The 19,239-nt window shown below is 33.1% G+C and overlaps 2 protein-coding genes across 2 annotated transcripts in view; one reads left to right on the plus strand and one right to left on the minus strand.

Moving 5' to 3' along the window:
• Nucleotides 1–19,239, minus strand: part of LOC106457964 — a 52,721-nt gene that overhangs the window by 3,605 nt on the left and 29,877 nt on the right. Inside the window, exons 3-5 of the mRNA XM_022384277.1 lie at nucleotides 2,299–2,534; nucleotides 1,790–1,974; nucleotides 371–497 (exon numbers count right to left, since the gene is read on the minus strand). Of these exons, the coding sequence (XP_022239985.1) occupies nucleotides 371–497; nucleotides 1,790–1,974; nucleotides 2,299–2,534 (548 nt within the window). The remainder of the gene's footprint in view (nucleotides 1–370; nucleotides 498–1,789; nucleotides 1,975–2,298; nucleotides 2,535–19,239) is intronic.
• Nucleotides 3,092–4,992, plus strand: LOC106457973 (neurotrophin 1-like). The gene is made up of 4 exons (XM_013917425.2): nucleotides 3,092–3,135; nucleotides 3,484–3,884; nucleotides 4,097–4,339; nucleotides 4,780–4,992. The coding sequence occupies exons 1-4, from the start codon at nucleotides 3,124–3,126 to the stop codon at nucleotides 4,961–4,963; spliced, it is 840 nt and encodes a 279-aa protein (XP_013772879.1). The 5' UTR covers nucleotides 3,092–3,123; the 3' UTR covers nucleotides 4,964–4,992.

A 19,239-nucleotide genomic window follows, 5' to 3' on the forward strand; every position in this document is an offset into this window, starting at 1 on the left:
TGAATGTCCAAGGTTCGTGATGTGATGCCGTTGTTCAAGCCCCGTACTTTCTGTTATGTACGCTATAAAAAAAATTAGTCTATCCCATTATCCGATAAAACAAACTAGGCTAAACCATTGTAGCGACGGGTATTACTGACAAATTACCATTCCTCTGGTCAGGAGTTCAATTATGGACAGTTGGACCTGAATCCTAGGGTTGTCTAGCCTGGCTCTTTAGCCTATGTTCGCATAAGGTATTGTCCAGGTTGTAATGATTTATAATGTTAGAAAAAAAATACTTAGCTAATCTCCCTGAATACATGAAATAGATATACAATCGTACATACAATTTGTAATAAATAAACAAAAAAAGCATGACTGTACTTACAGGCAGACTTCCACTCTTGCTGTTTGGGTGTAATAATGAACAGCGTTCACAATTACTCTCCACTTTCCTTCAGTGTTTACTGCTCTTTTAGGTTGAGCGTACAGCACTTGAGATGGACAGATGTAACCTAAGATTGCAATATATTGGTATAAAAGGAATGCTTTAGTGACCTCGTTCTTCTTTCTTTACCATCTAAATAATTTCTGGCAATAATATCTCCATTTGAAAATGTTCTTTTAATTCTTTCTCTAACGTTTTTTAAATCATCCTACAATAAACGTTATGTGTATTAAAGGAAGATTATCTTACTCGTTATGCACGAAAGTAAAATGATGAAATAATAAATTTAAAATAAAGTTATAATTTTATATTATATATCAATTTCCTCTGATTTAAGTCCGATAGTATAATAGAACTATGTTATTTTATTATTATTGTTATTATTATGCAGCTTCACTGGACTTTTGTTGTTCTTTGATACGTTTAGATGTAAAAGTTTAATTTTTTCGAAGCCCCTGAATAGTTTGCTTATTTGCAGCCCTCCAGAAGCTTTGCAGAGGAAAAAAAAACACTTAGAAGGGAAATGTCTTCTACGAAGATAAAGGATGTAAAAGTACTATCTGTTGTTCTTATGTGTTGATTAATGACATTGTATACTTCTCGTCGGTTTGATTGGATAATTAGCTTCATGAATTTATAAGTTGCCTTTTAATTCTTACTTTTGATCATCAGAAGCTGTTAAATGTGGTTGATAAGAGCAAATAATAACAATAAAAGATTTTAATAATTTAATATAATACATCATAAGCTTAACTGGGAGGTGGATACCGAGCGTTAGTCCCCATCACCCAGAAATGTTAGAGTTTTGATTCATAATTTCACCGGAAAAACTCATTAATGTTTTTTCTTTCTAGCCACGACACCGATGAGAAACATTTTTAATAAACTCTATAAACTATTCTGTATTACGATATATATAACAGGTAACACCAAGGCATTAGTAATCCGAGTAATGACATAATAAATGTTCTAGGAGGAACATGGGGGCTTGTAAAGCAAAGTATAAATACAAGATACACAGTGTTATAAACATGTTCAATCTCACAGTTAAACTTGAGATATGAGTTTGAAAACCTTGAAGAGAAGGTGCTAATGTGATAGGCGTGTATTTGTTACACTTTGAACGCCCAAAATCTGGCGAAGCATCAGAAACGTCACCTCTTATTCAAAAGCCGAAATAAATAATTCACAACAAATGTGAGGCGAAAAATATGTCTGCAGTCTATGTGATTTTTACCGCAAATGTTAGTGTGCATTTCTACTTTTCTAGAGGTCGCCACTGATCATACTTAAACTATAACACCACACCATAACTAGTACTCATAATCCATATAGCTATAAAAGTAATATAATTATTACCTTCTGGCCCTTCCCAGTGAGTTTTGTCGTACGTTCCGGCTCCGGTGTAGTAAGTGTAATCAAAAGCTGACTCCTGATCTTTTGCCACACCATCTACAAGATCATCAGCAGATTGATCCGGAATGTCTGAGTATTTCTTCTGAAACTTGTGCGGATCGGCAGAGATGGCATCCTTGATTTCATAACTAGTTTCCAGAAATAAACGTAACTTGTATGGTAGATTTTGTTACGCTTCCTTTGTATATTTCAGAAATTATAATCGTGAATCTGTTATTCGTTATTTTAAAAAATACGTATTTAAAAAATAATGGAAACGACAACTAGTGAGTAGAGAGAATTTGTGAAGCATTTTGAAGTCTAATTAATTTCATGCTTCTTGATGGCAGATGTGTTGTACGTATGATATATTGTCTTGTTTTGGACGAGTTTAAGTAAACCGATTAATGAAACAATTTTGAGTAGCTCAAAGTTAAAACATAACAAGATATTGTTACCCAGTCGATACTTACTGTGGATAATATGGATCCTCAAGACAAAATGGTAAGCTTGTATTAGCAGCGCAAGGTGGAGGTTGAGTGGGATCACATTTTTCATATCCGTATCCATGTTCTTGATTATCATATCCGTATTGAGCATGATCTGTGGAGTAGACTGGGAGATGGTGGACAGGTAATAAAGATCCCGAATAATAACCTCCTCCTAGTCCTTCAGTTAAGGCTATTATTGAGGTACAGAGTAGAACGAACTGTGGGAAATATATGCTATAATATATTACAGTCCATATAAATAAATATCAATTAAAAACTACCTTACTTAACAGATTTATTTTTCAACATTACTCAACTTATTAAAACAGCGCGAAAGTAACAATAAACCAAACTCTTCTATGTGAAGCAGTGTGCAAAAAAATGACCGTAGCGTAGGATGAAAATTAGTGCTGTTGGACAGTTTAAACACTACTGTGGGTTATTACGTACCTTAAACTGACTTTCCATGTTGAGTCTTGAATTTCAACAATAGTAACAGACGCGAAAGTTGCGCGCCACGTCTATTTATACCTGCGCTCGTGTCACCTGTAATATAGACAGGAGAAGGGTGGTCTCATCACTGGGCGGGGTCCAGGACATCGCATTTGGACCAGAATATACTGACCTACATCCTCGAGCGAGCCAAGAACTCAAAACTAACAGAAAGTGCAAAAGATATCCTTGTTCTGTAGAAAGTGGGAGGGGGGGGGGTACGAGAGAGAAGCTAGGCTATAAAAGATTTCGAGTTGTGTCGACGTCTGTTTTAAGATCGTAACTGAACGTAAGCTTCGGTAGCCAGATTCAGCCATGCGTATTGCAGTAAGTATAGAAAGTTAGATATACATGTTGTTCTTAACTAATATAAACAGAGCACATTTTCTTTATTAAAAATACACAACAACAAAACAAACGGACTCTAATGTAGTATTTTTGTTTTGTTTTTTTCAATTGAAGAAATCAACTCCCATACTATTAGTAATGGGTTTCTAATAATAGGTAGGCAAAGAACGACTCAATCGTTGTTTGCCTATCTGTTATTATATTAGCATAATGTGCTTCCTTACTGAAGCATTGGGTATTTAACTGTTGTTGATTTCTCGTAAGTAAATTGTTAACTAAGTACATAAATGTATTTTCAACAAATGTTCGATTTTCTGGTTTTTCTAGGTAGTTCTAGTTATCTTATACGCCGTAGTTGCCGATCCAATCGGTTATGGGGATGCGGGTGGACACAGTGTCGTTTATGTTCAGAAACACCAACCGGTCCAGCAGTACGTCCATTATGAAGAGAGTCCAGGATACGGGACCCACAAACACTCGTATGGCTATACACCAGCATACGGCACCCATAAACAGTCGTACGGCTATGCACCAGCATACGGAGTCCATCAACAGTTGTACGGCTATTCACCAGCATACGGTGATTACGGTGACTATGGACATACAGGATATCAGCCCGCAACTTATGGCGGATATCAGCCCGCAGCTCACGATGGATATTCGGGTGTCCCATCTTGTGCCTCGGATGAAGCGGCAACGTACTGCCTCGAAGACAAGGACTATCCAGCGTAAGATAATTTGTATTTTTTTAACATCGATTTTATTTCAATTTAACCTTGCATTGAGATTTTGTGTTTTAATCTCTGTTCGCAACTTTAAATTCACAAATTCACAACGTATTCGAAGGCGTGTATTTTGTTTTTGTTGTTTTGTGTGTGTCTTTCCGGCTCTCTAGTTGGCTTGGTTTTAACAAAAAATAACTTTTTTCCTAAATTTTTAGCTACGAAATCAAAGCAGCCATTCATGAGCATCACTACGAGTTCATTCCACTGTACGCAGATGTAGCTGCCCAATCAACAGCCGATTCTGTAGATCGTCTGGAGACCTTGCCAGAAGAAACTTACTTGTGTCCGTCCAACACTGTATATGGGCGCCCTCTACGAGCCAAAAACACCGACGGCAAATGGCGTATCATAGTCAATGTTAAAAAGTATACCCAAACTACTCGAATTGAAACGTGCACGTAAGTTCATGATTTTAAACACAAAAAGCTGCGTATTTAACACTTTGTTCCACAGATCACGCATACACATAATAACTTCAGATCTGCAATTAATTATATATATATATATGTTTTAACCCTTGCATTTGCCTGAACTTCAACAGGATTGTTTTGTATATTTTAATGTTATGCGTCATCAGCTCAACTTAATTATATTAATATTTTAAAATCGCCTTACATCTTTCAAGCACAATTTGAAAATTATTACAAAAATTATAACTGGTGGCTTGAAGTATAATATCCCCACAAAATATGTAAACTTTATTTATTGAAAAAATAAAAAATAATGTTCACAAAATCCATTTCAAATAATATTTTTACTTTTTTTATTTTTTCTTAATATTAAAAAAATGTTTAATGTTTGGGAAAATAATTAAAAATATTATATTGTGCTTCTTTAGGAAACCAAACACCCCCTGTCCAGTTGTTCCTCATTGTTATCAGTCAACCTGTGTCCAGAAGAATATATATCATCGTTTCCTCATTTTCGATCCATATGATCATTACTACCCTTTCAAGATTGAATCCTTCCGTCTGCCAGCCTCCTGCGCATGTCTTGTTGGAGCATACGTAATTGATCACTAAAACTTCGAATGGGCAGTTCAGCAAAGAACGGAAAAAAAAAATAATGTTGTTTTTTTGCAGTACATTTATATGTTAGTTTTTGGGCCTTAGCTGACGTTACTAATGGATAATGTTTGTACATATTTTAAAATGTTTACCCCCTCTCCCAAATGTACAATACGTTTGAATGCTATATTGACCACGCGTATGTATGTTTTTGTTTCACGTCGTATTGTTACCGTTTTCTTTATTGAAGCTGTGTATTGAAACTATTAATAAAATATAATTGTATGAGAAAAGTTTTTTGGTGGTGTGTTTTGCTGAAACTGTTTATTTGAAACAACAAATTAAAGGGATAAAATTTGCTGAAAATAAAACGGTTACTGAGTTTATAATAGTGAAATAACATGTTTGTGCACATTAACCTCACGTTCCTTTTGACTTTATCACGTGAGATATAGTTTAAAGTTTGTAGTAATCAAAATTGTATCTAACTTTTCAGAATTACAAAATTATGGTACTTCTAAAACATATTTGAATTGATTATATTATTCAAGAACCTTATTTTAGTATTGAACATGACATGAAATCCAAGACATTTCTCATTAATGTTCATACACACAGGGTAAAAACTACCCATTTTCTTCGATTAATTACACATAATATTAAATTTTATTACACACATCCATAGAATACACTGACTTTCGGTCAGGGGGAAAAAACCGTCAAAAAACAAGTAATAAATACATTTTGTAAGTGTAAAATGGTGTAGGAGTGGCAGTGCCAAAAACAATGCAAACAATAATATAAGGATGATACAATTATACGTAGGTCATCTTTACTTTCAATATTGAAATTTAAAATGCATACTTGTTTTTAATATTTCTGCAGTTGGAAGTTATATATTCCTGACTTTTGGTATGCAGTTTGTTTTTCATAATATCATGGTCATGTCAGGGTAGGCATCAATGTAGTGTAACTAAAAACCTAGGACTTACGTACAAGGAAAACCAAGTTGAGTCAAAACATGTTTTGATTATTACAAGCTATTACAGACTTTCGCTACAAGGTCGGTCGAGTTGACCGACATCGTAAAAGTTTTGTACTAGTACGTTTTACAGTGGAACATTAAATTTTAATACTGAAAGTCATCTAGTGATGATCTATGCATAGCTGTATCATCCTTATATTCTTGTTTTCATTCTTTTTGGCACTGTTATCCCTACATCATTTTAGCTTTACAAATGTTTTTATTACTTGATTAATGTAAAACTACCCAAGTCCCCCTGTGAGTCACGGTAAGTTTTTAGTTTTGTACAATGTAAAACAACTCAACTCTCCAGTGGGTCAGCGGTGCGTTTATGGATTAGCAACGTCGAAATCGGTGTTCGGTTCCATGCTGTAAACAAAGCTTAGACATCACATTGTTTGAAGTTGCTATGAAATAAACAAAATTCCAACTTTGTAAATAACTAGTTGAGGATTCATTATTGGATTGTTTTGGTCAACTTGTTTCACAGAAACGATACTTCGAGAAAATTTCAAGAGCTTTAAGATTTCGTTCAATACTTTAACTCCCCAATTCAGGTAATAAAAACTGAATACTAGGTATACCGCGAAGTATTGTTTAATAATAACTTGCTACATGTAATAGATTTATCGGAAAAGTAAACACAGAATACTAAGTATACCACGAAGTATTGTTCAATCATAACCTGCCAGGGAAAATAGATTAACTGTGAAAATAAACACTGAATGCTAAATATACCCAGAAGCATTGTTCAATCCGAACTTGTCAGCTTAGCAAAGTTACATAAACTGTTAAAATAAACATTGAAAGCTAACTGTACTCGGAGGAATTGTATAATGTATACTTATCAGGTCAACTAGGATTTATTTTAAAATGAACTCTGAAAGCCAAGCGTATGGCATTTTGACAACTAAGGTATCTATATAAATAGACACTGAAATTAAGAATTTTCGGGGGGTTTGTTCAACACTTGAAACCGCCAAGTAAACAAAGATTAGCTAAGATGAAGCTCCGTATGCTTTCAGTGCTGAGGATTAAGCGACTTTTATGTAGTGCCCCTTTGAATAGAGAATATAAACTTGTGTACAGCTACTTAAATCGCTGTTTCAGTTTTGAATTCAATGGTCACGGTTAAGATACTACAAATAATGTGTCCCCAATTGCTGATGCCCCTCCAAAAACAACAACAAACAAATAAAATGCAAATACATTCCGATGCATATGTTCATAAGACGATGTCCCAGGTCCCTTCTCCAATTGGAATTACTTACCCCCATGGTCAGTCGTGCTTCACCTGATGGCTATGATCACGCACTCTTGCACGATTCTATTGTAAAAAGATTCTTCAAAGGAGAACGATCTCAATCTTGAAAAACTTTCCACAGACTCCCAAAGCATGTAGACTTCGAAATTACGAGACAGTATTTAAGCAGAACAAATGCATCAAATCTGCATCAGGGACGTAATAGATATGTGGTCAAACGGAATTTTTATGATCTACGTTTCTTCAAAAAATCCTTCTCAGGAACGGAGATGATGATTTCGAGATGTGGGTATATATCTTTCGTTTGTGAACCTTCATCAACTTCCAATACTTATTAATTACATTATTAACGGAACCAGAAGATATGTCCAGCAATTACTTTTCTGGGTCAGATAGTTCTCTTTCAGAATTAAATTTTTCATTTTGCAGGTGAAAGAGTTGCTCCAAATTTGATCTGGTTGTGGTTTCAGGGGTCGTTGCTGGCGTAAATTCTCTGCTTCGTTTTTCCGCTTTCACGGAAAATAGTAAAGGCTCACCTTTTCAAAACGCAGTGTCTTTTGGCTCAAACTTGTTTACTAATCTCACCGCACGAATAACCCTCCTCTGAAAATGGGCTGTGCCACAGCCCTCCATTCATGAGTCTACCCATGGCGGCATCGCACTTCGAACGATCGGAAACACTAAACATCCCTCACGTGGAAGCACATTACGCTTCGGAGGCGATGCGCCACTGAATTAGCACAGGCAAGTGGTTTTTATAAAGTGCAATGAAACTTCTGTACATGAACTCATCGAATCAGCTGACATTTCCCTTATAAAGTAAATACTAAAAAATAATTATGTTCTGAGGTTACATTCAATATGAGTTGAATATTCATCAAGCCAACTATAGGCTTATAGTAAAAGTAACTAAACGTATTATGTGGTTTTTATTTAGCTTAGTCTTTGTTTTCTTCTCTTTTGAAATATTATCAGAATGTATATTATACCCTAAAGTTTCGTTGATTATTTAGACAAATCAGCTAAATTCTCAATAAATGCCCCCCAATAGCACAGCGGTATGTCTGCGGATTTACAACGCTAGGTCACCGGGTTTCGATATCCGTGGTGGGCAGAGCACAGATAGCCCATTGTGTAGCTTTGTGCAAAAATTCAAACAAACAAACAAACAAACAATTCTCAATAAAATAGCCACAAATTACTAAGTACACTCTGACGTCGCGCAGAATACAAATAGTTTCCGAAAGGGTAAAATACTCAGACATCAAGTTCCGTGTCTTGTAAAGTAAATTTGGTTTACGATGAATGTTCTTACTGAAATATAATTACTCTTATAAGTTGTGATAAAGTCACACGGGCAAATGTGAATTAATATGATTCTACTATCACCGAAATAAAGGTCTATCCCAGAAAGGTTATTATATTTATTATGCTCGAAAATGTAAACCCAGACTCGTAAAGAAATACATATGACAGTATTGACATGTACAAATGGTAGTATGTGTTTTTTCAGAATTTTCAGGCAAAGCTCAACAAAGGGTTATTTGAGCATAGCCATCCATAATTTTGAACTGATAGTCTATAAAAAAAAAGGTAGCTTGCCAATAGCTCCCACCGCCAAGTCTTGGGCTACTTTAATGGAATAGTGGGATCTGACCGTCTCTCTTTTAACGCATTGACGGCTGGCTCCAAAGTGTGGAGAACGATTTTTTTTTGTAGTAACAGGACGCAAACCCTTTGATCTGTAGGGCTCTGGACTCGCAATCTGAGGGTCGCGGGTTTGAATCCCCATCCCACCAAGCATGCTTGCCCTTTTAGCCGTGAGGGCGTTATAATGTGACGGTCAGTCCCACTATTCGTTGGTAAAAGAGTAGCACAAGAGTTGGCGATGGGTGGTGATGACTAGCTGCCTTCCTTCTAGTCTTTCACTGCTAAATTAGGGACGGCTAGCGCAGATAACCCTCGTGTAGCTTTGCGCGAAATTCAAAACAAACCAAGATACATTTGTTCCCTACTGTACCGTGCAAGCGAAGATTAACAGCATTCAAGACCCTATAGTAAAGTTACTTATTATAACACCAGGGTACTTTCAATTTTCTCTTTTTAAGAATGGACAGACCTAATGGTTAAGGTATCGGGTAGCGAATCAAAGGGTACGAGGCTCGAGATGTGATGTCGCTGAACGCGGACAGCTGTGGACGCGTTAAAGTAACAGTTAATTTTGTTATTAGGTCAAAGGAGCCTAACGAGGATGCTGCTCAATGGGCGTGTTCTCTCTGGTCAGTAGTGTAAAATTAGGGACAGCTATACCTAAATTCTAGAGGTTTCTGACCTGGCCACTTAGCAGTTCTGGTTAAAAAATCCTATTCTCTCTTTTAAAGTAAACTAAATGAGCACGGTTTTCATATCAAAGGAGTAACATGTTTCGTTAAATATATGCAATCATTTTCTAAAAATGATTAATTCCAGGTGTTATTGATAGAATATAATTAATTTCAGGTGCGTTTTCTGAACTTAAAATAAATGTATTATATGACCTGAATGAAACAAGTTGCACGTTTCTTCCTAGCAGAGTCGGCTTGAAGCTAGTTTTATAGCTTATATAGATGATTAGGTGAACACGCCCTCTAGTGCTTTTTCAGAAATGAGCCATGTTGACTGTATAATAATCGGAACGTAAAAGAAGGAACAGGTCCTCGTGATTTAATTTGGAAGAGTAAGTATACTTTTTGCTCGTCAAGAGTGAACTCAATGTTCTACATAAACGCACTTGATTAGCAGAGGGCACTTCCCGGAAATACAATATAATAAAAAAATATTCATCTTCAAGAGTATGTTCAATTTTCCATATAAACGCACTTGATTAGCAGAGGGCACTTCCCGGAAATACAATATAATAAAAAATATTCATCTTCAAGAGTATGCTCAATTTTCCATATAAACAAACTTGATCAGCAGAGGGCACTTCCCGGAAATACAATGTAATAAAAAATATTCTTCAAGAATATACTTAATGTTCTATATAAACGTGCTTCATTGGTATAAGCGACTTCCCATAAATACAATACAGTAAAACATATTCGTCGTCAAGTGTATAGTCAATCTATTATAAAACTTTATGTAGTTAGTAAGTAAAATAATTAATGTCGGTTGATCGTTGAATATATTTCTGATGTAACGTTTTGTTTCTTAAACTTGCCGTTATATATATACTGTAGCCTTATGATTTCTACTAAACTCGTCTAAGGCTTAAGCATAACCCAAAAATTAGTATAACTTCAATTTATATAAACACCTTATCAAATGAATAAACATCCAGTCCGTAAAATTATGTTTTAGTGTTTTAATACCAAATAACATTTGAGATAGAATCGTGTTTAATGTGACGGAACTAAGAAGTAAAAAGTAGCAACATTTTTTATTAATTTATTCAGTAAGTAACAAAGTTAGCATTGGTTTAAAACAATAGTATTATTTTTCTAATTATTATTATTAATCTTTTAGCTGTAAAAGTCAATTGAATATCGATATAAATAAATAACTAATAACATCAAAAACTAAAAAAAAATTATTTGAAAAATTAACGACAGTCTTCTGATATTCACGTTGTTGGTATTTCAATATCAAAATTGATAACGTTCTGAATCCCTCGATGGGTCAGTAGTAATTCTATGGATTTACAATGCTAAAATTCGAGGTTCGATTCCCAGCGGTCTACACGGCAGATAACCTAATGAGGCTTTGCTCTAGAGCAAACAAAAAGAAAAGATAAAGTTGTGGTCTTTCTCGTTCATATATTACCTCAACATCTGTATCTGAACGTCGTGTTTCTTTCTGATTGTTAAAAACCCTTGAGTAGTATCTCTTTCACTAGCTTTTCTGTCAAAATAGATAGCTATTTAAAAAACAATTTCACTAAGCATTCTCAAATATTTTTCTTGTTTTTACAAGAATGTAACAATATTCATAACTAGTGATACATTATCGTGCTAACGAATGTAACAATATACGTAACTATAGATACATTATCTTGCTAACGAATGTAACAATATACTTAACTATTGATACATTATCTTGCTAACGAATGTAACAATATACATAACTAGAGATACATTATCTTGTTAACGAATGTAATAATATACGTAACTGAAGATACATTATCTTGCTAACGCATGTACAAACATTACAGTTAAGAATCAGTAATAACTGTAAGTGTAGGTATGAAATTTGGTCGATTCTTTATTAAACGAAGTAGCTGAATATTGATTATATATTATAAACTTCTGCAAAACTAATTATAACTGTACTTTTTTTTTCTGGTGGTTATTTAAAATCAGGTCAGAATTAATATCAAAACCACCTGCAAGTTGACAAACGAGTGCTGACCACAAGTTTGTCAGGTTTCTGTACAGATAAAAGGTAACTGTCCTCTATTTGAATTTTTGATTGGACGCTTTTCCTTTCACGTGCTTCGAGAATCATCCGCAGACCTCAAGAAAGTTCATCTGTCAATCTGAAGTACGTTCATTAACAGCATTCGGGTAAGTTAGGTGGCTGTGAAGAATGTAGGGTGGTTTGATTATTAAATATTGCATTAATTAACGAGTAATGAGAACTGGGTGGAAAGAGTTCAATTTGGATGAGCTTCTTGGCTGAGATACTTTTATGTGAGAGCATTATGTGAAGTTAATGTGGTAAATTGATAAAATACTTTAATATCTAGTTGATTTTGTATAATATCAGCTATTGTTTACATTCATTTTTATTGGTAACAAACTGTAACATAAAGATAGATTCAACCATACATTATCTAAGTCAAAACGTCTATTTTTTATATTATTGTTATCCTTATGAAAAGATAAATATCGTATCTTTTTTTAGTACTTACAAACTTACGAACTTAGTAAAAATAATAAGAGTTATATTATGTGTGCATTAGTCATGGTGTTCAGAAATTACATTAACAAAGTTACATACAGAAGTAAATAGTTTTGGTAATATAACTTCCGGTTGTTCTGTACGTAATGATTACGAATGAGTATTAGACTATATGTACATAGAACGGACAATGATGGCTACAGTAAACACTCAATATACACAACATTATCTTGCTAACGAATGTAACAATATATGTAACTACAGATTCATTATCTTGCTGACGAATGTAACAATATACGTAACTATAGATACATTATCTTGCTAACGAATGTAACAATATCCGTAACTACAAATACATTATCTTGCTGACGAATGTAACAATATATGTAACTATAGATACATTATCTTGCTAACAAATGTAACAATATACGTCACTATAGATACATTATCTTGCTAACGAATGTAACAATATACGTCACTATAGATACATTATCTTGCTAACAAATGTAACAATATACGTAACTATGGATACATTATCTTGCTGACGAATGTAACAATATACGTAACTATGGATACATTATCTTGCTGACGAACGTAACAATATACGTAACTATGGATACATTATCTTGCTGACGAATGTAACAATGTACGTCACTATAGATACATTATCTTGCTGACGAATGTAACAATGTACGTCACTATAGATACATTATCTTGCTAACGAATGTAACAATATACGTAACTATGGATACATTATCTTGCTAACGAATGTAACAATATACGTAACTATGGATACATTATCTTTCTAACGAATGTAACAATATACATAACTAGAGATACATTATCTTGTTAACGAATGTAATAATATACGTAACTGAAGATACAGTATCTTGCTGACGAACTTAAAAATATACCTAACTAGAGATACATTATATTGCTAATGAATGTAACAATATACGTAACTATGAATACATTACAATGCTAACGAATGTAACAATATACGTAACTATAGATACATTATCTTGCTGACGAATGTAACAATATACATAACTAGAGAAATAGTATCTTGCTAACGAATGTAACAATATACTTAGCTAGAGATACATTATCTTGCTAACGAATGTAAGAATATACATAGCTAGAGATACATTATCTTACTAACGAATGTAACAATATGCATAACTAGGGATAGAGTATTATGCTGACGAATTTAGAAATATACATAACTAGGGATACATTATCTTGCTAACGAATGTTGCAATATACATAACTAGAGATATAATATCCTGCTAACAAATGTAACAATATACATAACTAGAGATACGTTATCTTGCTAACGAATGTAACAATATACGTAACTGTAGGTACATTATCTTTTTAATGAATATAATAATATCATTCTACAGTGTTCATTGTGCAAAAATATAAAATCAACCATATATAGCATACTTTATAACTGTTATTAGTGTCCAATCCTTCTTAACGACGTACACGTGGATTCTATAAATTACTTAACTACCTTCAAGTTGCCCTACTTACAACATGATGTATTATATTGAACTTTTACGTACCGTTCCGGAATAATTTAACCACTAGTAGATATTTTAAGCACTTGTGTTTGAATCATCTTAAAGCTCTTGCCCCACAAAGCATATACAACAATATATCTAATAAGCAAATTATATGTCCCCTGTACAAGTTAAATGCTATATTTTACAATTTTCTTATCAAATGTGTTCCCCAGTGCTTTAAAAGTCTACTATATATTTCATTATTATGTTATCTAGAAGAATGCTCCATGGATTTCTACAAGTGACTGCCTACTAACATAATGAAAGATTTGTGGCCATGATGTGTGCATCCTCCTCTAGATCAATTCTAATATGTTTTGATTTTATTTCATTTTCAAACAATAAATTATGCATGAAATTCGAGGAATTTCATCTGGATTCCTTAGTCAAGTACTGAACCATATTCGTAAAACATATAATAGATCTAGGGAATAGAATATAACTATGTAACCCGTTCACGATAAATATATCAATAGCAAGCATTACAAAGTTTTTAATCAAAATAACAAAAATACCGTGTTCACCTGGGATAGCTTGTTTCAGTAAACAATAAGAATGTTCGTTCCTATGCCAGCCAGGCAAATTATACGCCCGTGTAGCTATTTATTATCAATAAAATGCCAGTTTTTGCGAGCAGAAGTAACATGAAATATTTGTTTGCCGAAAGCTATTTCGTTGGAGAATCTCCCCCACCCCCTGCAGTATTTTAGATTATACAAGATTTGTTTGTAGGGCATGCCTGATAAAATCCTCATCTGTGTGTCTTTAAAAATAAGTCTGTAACTTGTTTTATTGTACAAATTGTTGTTTGATGTCAGTGTAAAGGAATATTAAAAGTAACAAATATCCTGAGTAATTCGGGAATAACCAATGGATTTTTTATTCTCTCCTGCGTTAAATTAAGTGCGATTGTTTTTATGAAAACATTTCTGATTTTCCTATTAAAATATCTTAAATGGAGAAAGTATCACTAAATTAAGGCTCATATCAAAAGAAAAAAAATATCACTACCCAACGATCCCTGGTGGTACAAGAAACAGAGTGACTGACATACTTTTAACAAAAGGAAAGTGTCAGTTTTTAACTAATCAAAGCGGGACCGAATCTTGATAAGGACCCTCCCCCCTCCCTCACCCTCTTCCACTTAACCTCGCAGGAATAGAGTAATAATGCCAAGTAACGAATGTATCTTTGATACTTGGTGTCACATAATTTTTTCTTTCTGTTTCATCTGCTACGCCGATAAACTGGAGAATATTTTTACGAAGAGCAATATATATATATTTTCTTAGAAAGGATAAGACTCTTTGATGGAACATTAATCTCAATTTTAAGAAAGTTGAAAGTAATTGAGAAGAAAAAATATAACGAAAGATGAATTTACCCCAGTGTATCAACGACGAAACAAGAAAAGAATTTCAAAAGAAGAATGAAAAATCATCCAAGACGAGGAGAGACCAATAATCTACATTATCATGGTGGAAACTATTATTTAGGAGTGAAATAACAAAAAAAAGAGTCTTGAACATATGATAACAAACATTATCTGAAATTAAACGTGTTTTTAAGATGTGATAACAAACATTTCCATCTGAAATTGAATGTGTATCCAGCATGTGCTACCAAACATCTTCTGCGTGTCTTGAACATATTGTAACAAACATTTTCATTTGGAGTTGAAATAGAAACAGTTTTGATTACTTTTTGACCTAACACATATTTACCTATTATCGTTTATGTATATTTTTGCCGTTCGAATTATCTACAATTAAATCTAGCTACGACATAACACTTGAAAAACATTTTTGTTTAATGACTAAGATATAATATTGTAGTAATATTTAATATTATCGTTATAACCCGTGTTTAATATTAGTTTTAAAAGCGGTAATTATTTTGGTGTTAGCGCCTGTTGGAGAGTTTGTAAGAACAATTCATTTATTTTACCGAAGACTTAGAAAATATTAGTTTTTGTTCAATTATTACTAAGTCTATAAATCGAATAAATTGAATTCGTTTCTAGCATTGATAAAACTCATTCATTTTGCTCCGAGTGTGTGAAGAATTGTATACTTCGTTTTGTAAGCACCTTTTTAATATATGGGTTACATCGATTTGTAACTAAAACACCTATTGTCAGAACGCTCGTTGTGGTAACAAAGACAAAACGTCCATTGTTGTAACGTTGTCAGAAACGTCCATTGTTGTAACAAATCAGAACGTCTGTTTTGTAATAAAGACAGGACGTCCATTGTTGTAACAAAGACAGAACATCCATTGTCTGTAACAATATCATAAACGTCCATTGTTGTAACAATGTCAGAACGTCCATTGTTGTAACAGTATTAGAGAGGACTTTTTGGAAAGTTCAGAATATGTTTGCAGAGATTTATTTTCCATTCTCACTGTTTATTTTTCTTTCAAGTAGACAAAAAAATTAAGGTACTCTGAATTAATACATGGTGAAAATAACCAAAATAGTCATTTCTGTCGCACTTGATAAGGGTCTCCAGATGAAAATGTGTTTATGAAATATTATATGCATTACAAATATTACGAGCAGTGTTAAAGATATAACTGGCCTGATACTAATATCTTAGGTCTAATATAATTAATTATAATCATGCTTTACACAGATATATAACCGAGTTTGGATATTATCTAATATCATTATAATTTTGAAAACAAAAAGAAATATTTTTTACTCTTATTTAAATATGTATTAAATTGTATTTTTTGTCTGTTAGATAAACAAATAACCTGGGTATATAATTCTATAATAAATAGATGAACATAAGTTAAAACATGTAAGTAAGAATATATATTTATGATTTTTTTGAAGTAAAGTTTGAATACTACAAAAACGGCATAAATGTAGGCGCCCACATTGGCACAGCGTTATGTCTGATGACTTACAACGCTAGAAAGCGGGTTTCGATACCCATGGTTGGCAGAGCACAGATAGCCCTTTGTGTAGCTTTGTGATTAACTTCAAAACAGACAAACAGACAGACAGTTTGTATCCATATATATATATATATTCCGTTAAAATATATTGAACAATTTCAACGGTATTCAATCAGGAGGTTTCTGTACTGTATTAAGTATGATTTTTGGTTAGAATAAAACTTAATAAAAATTATGTTTGGAAATTTTTAGATACGAAAAAAAACCTTTTGATAGTTCATCGGCAGCGCGAGCTGGGAAGTATGTTAAACGTCATGTTGACTGTCTTGTTTATTATCGGGTATAAAACCTATAGTAGAGGAAAGGGCGAGTCTTATCCTGAAGCTATTTCAGCTCATCTTTGATGTCAGTCTAGAAAGTATGGGATTTAGTTAACCTACATTCCACGAGAAAAAGGAAGCACATACGAAATGTTTGAAATAAAATGTATTTTTCGAATGTTGTCGAAAGATTTGACCGACGTGATTCTGCAATATAGCTTAACTTAACAACAGCTAAGAAGGAAGAGAGAAAAATATATGCTTTTAGATTGAAAGTAAAACTATATATTTAAGCCATCCAAGTTTTATAAATAAACCTTAGTGAACTCTGTAATGTAAAACATCTTAGAGTTCATCAGCAGAAATAGGTTCAGTCACTTACGCTTTATTTGACATATTTGTACGAGAAGGGATTGATTTAGTAACCGACAGTAAAAATCTTACATAGTTATTTGCTCGGTCGCAAAGCATAATATTTGCATATAGAACATACATTTGAAAAAAATCGATGCATGTTTAAATATTTATAAACTTTATGTTTATAGTAACGCAACGAAGAAACAAACACAACACTGGCGAAGGGAAATAAATAAAATATTTAAAGCCATAACACGCTTTTAGAATAGGTGTTAAAGTAGCCTCCTGAAATATTAGTGTAATATTTCCAAACTTACAAAGGTATAGTGTACTTTGTAAAATTACTCCATGACGATCGTGATAACTCGCTTAACTAACTATTGCTTTCTTTTTACCAAACTTTTATTTGAGAAATGATTGGAACAGTTTTCGAACAAGAACTAAACAGCTAAGAGTTAAAGCTGTGATTTATGGTTCATTCACGTGTGACGATGGAGGATTTGATTTCAAACAATACCTTTGGAGATGGCTCTTGGTTCTTCTTTAAAGAAATAGTTTCGAAGATATTATGTATGTGGATTATTATTATTATTTATTAAAGTAAAATTATTTAATCTACTAATGCCTTTGGGATATTTTTGACCTATTATATGTCAAATTATACTTAATTTAGATGTTCCTTATGTTACTTCGTTGAACTAACTACTAATTTCATCGAAAGGGGTCGAAAGCCGCCTGGAGGGTTCAAGTGTTTTAACGACTCACACCACAATACAGTAGTATATTGTCTGTCAGTCGACACTAAAATGACGTCACATAAGAGACGCTTAATGTTGCAATTTGCACTACCGTGACGTCAGTAAAACGCGAGCATGTCATGAATCACGAGAAGAATTATGCAATTTGTAGGCTACAACACAGTATAACATGAACTTCAAATCAAGAAATAAAAGTATTTATTACTCTTAATTTTGGTTATATTTACTCTTGAAACAGAACAGGTAACCTGCGGTAGTGCTTCTTCTCGTAGGGAGTTGCTGTTTTTTTTCCTGAAAGTTAACTTTCTAAAAATAGCTAGGATTAAAATGTCAGCTTCAAAGTTAACTTAAGGTTAATAATTTTGAAGTTCAAGCGTTTTTTTACACTATAATTGGCAATTTTAGGCTTTTTAGGTTAGAAAAAAAGCAGCATATTAAGTTCTCTAACCTCAACTTGAACTTATACAGGAATCTAACATGTTAGAGTTAATTAATCTCAGATATACATGACCGGTTTCTTGTAGTTTTACACTTATACTAGGAGTTTGCTTTTCTTAACATGACTTGTTTCTACTTATACATTCCTCTTTATCCATTTTACTGCGAATAACATGTGTGGCAGGATAAATTCCTCTATACTTTTACCCCACTTGTTTTGTTCTTCCTGTTACTTTCAGTTTTCTAAGTTGTAATAGTAAATTAGTTCACATACAGTTCTCATTTTATTATAACAGGAGCTTTCTTATGTGTATATATATTATAATATTAAACGTATTAGTTTACGTAGAGTTCTCACTTGATTATAACAAGAGTTTCCTCGTATATGTATATTTTAATATTAAACGTATTAGTATACTTACAGTTCTCACTTCATTATAACAAGAGTTTCCTCGTATATGTATATTGTGATATTAAACGTATTAGTTTACTTACAGTTCTCACTTGATTATAACAAGAGTTTCCTCGTATATGTATATTTTAATATTAAACGTATTAGTATACTTACAGTTCTCACTTCATTATAACAAGAGTTTCCTCGTATATGTATATTGTGATATTAAACGTATTAGTTTACTTACAGTTCTCACTTGATTATAACAAGAGTTTCCTTGTATATGTATATTGTAATATTAAACGTATTAGTTTACTTACGTCTCTCAGTTGATTATAACAATATCTTTATTGTATATGAATATTTCGAGATAATGTGTT

The sequence above is a fragment of the Limulus polyphemus genome, unplaced genomic scaffold, assembly GCF_000517525.1.
Source record: "Limulus polyphemus unplaced genomic scaffold, Limulus_polyphemus-2.1.2 Scaffold20, whole genome shotgun sequence".
NCBI lineage: Eukaryota > Metazoa > Arthropoda > Merostomata > Xiphosura > Limulidae > Limulus > Limulus polyphemus.

Excerpts from the sequence above, each read along its gene's own strand:
- LOC106457973 (XM_013917425.2), top strand. Across the intron at positions 3,885-4,096 it reads GAAGACAAGGACTATCCAGC|CTACGAAATCAAAGCAGCCA; the intron begins GTAAGATAATTT and ends CTAAATTTTTAG. Across the intron at positions 4,340-4,779 it reads ACTCGAATTGAAACGTGCAC|GAAACCAAACACCCCCTGTC; the intron begins GTAAGTTCATGA and ends GTGCTTCTTTAG.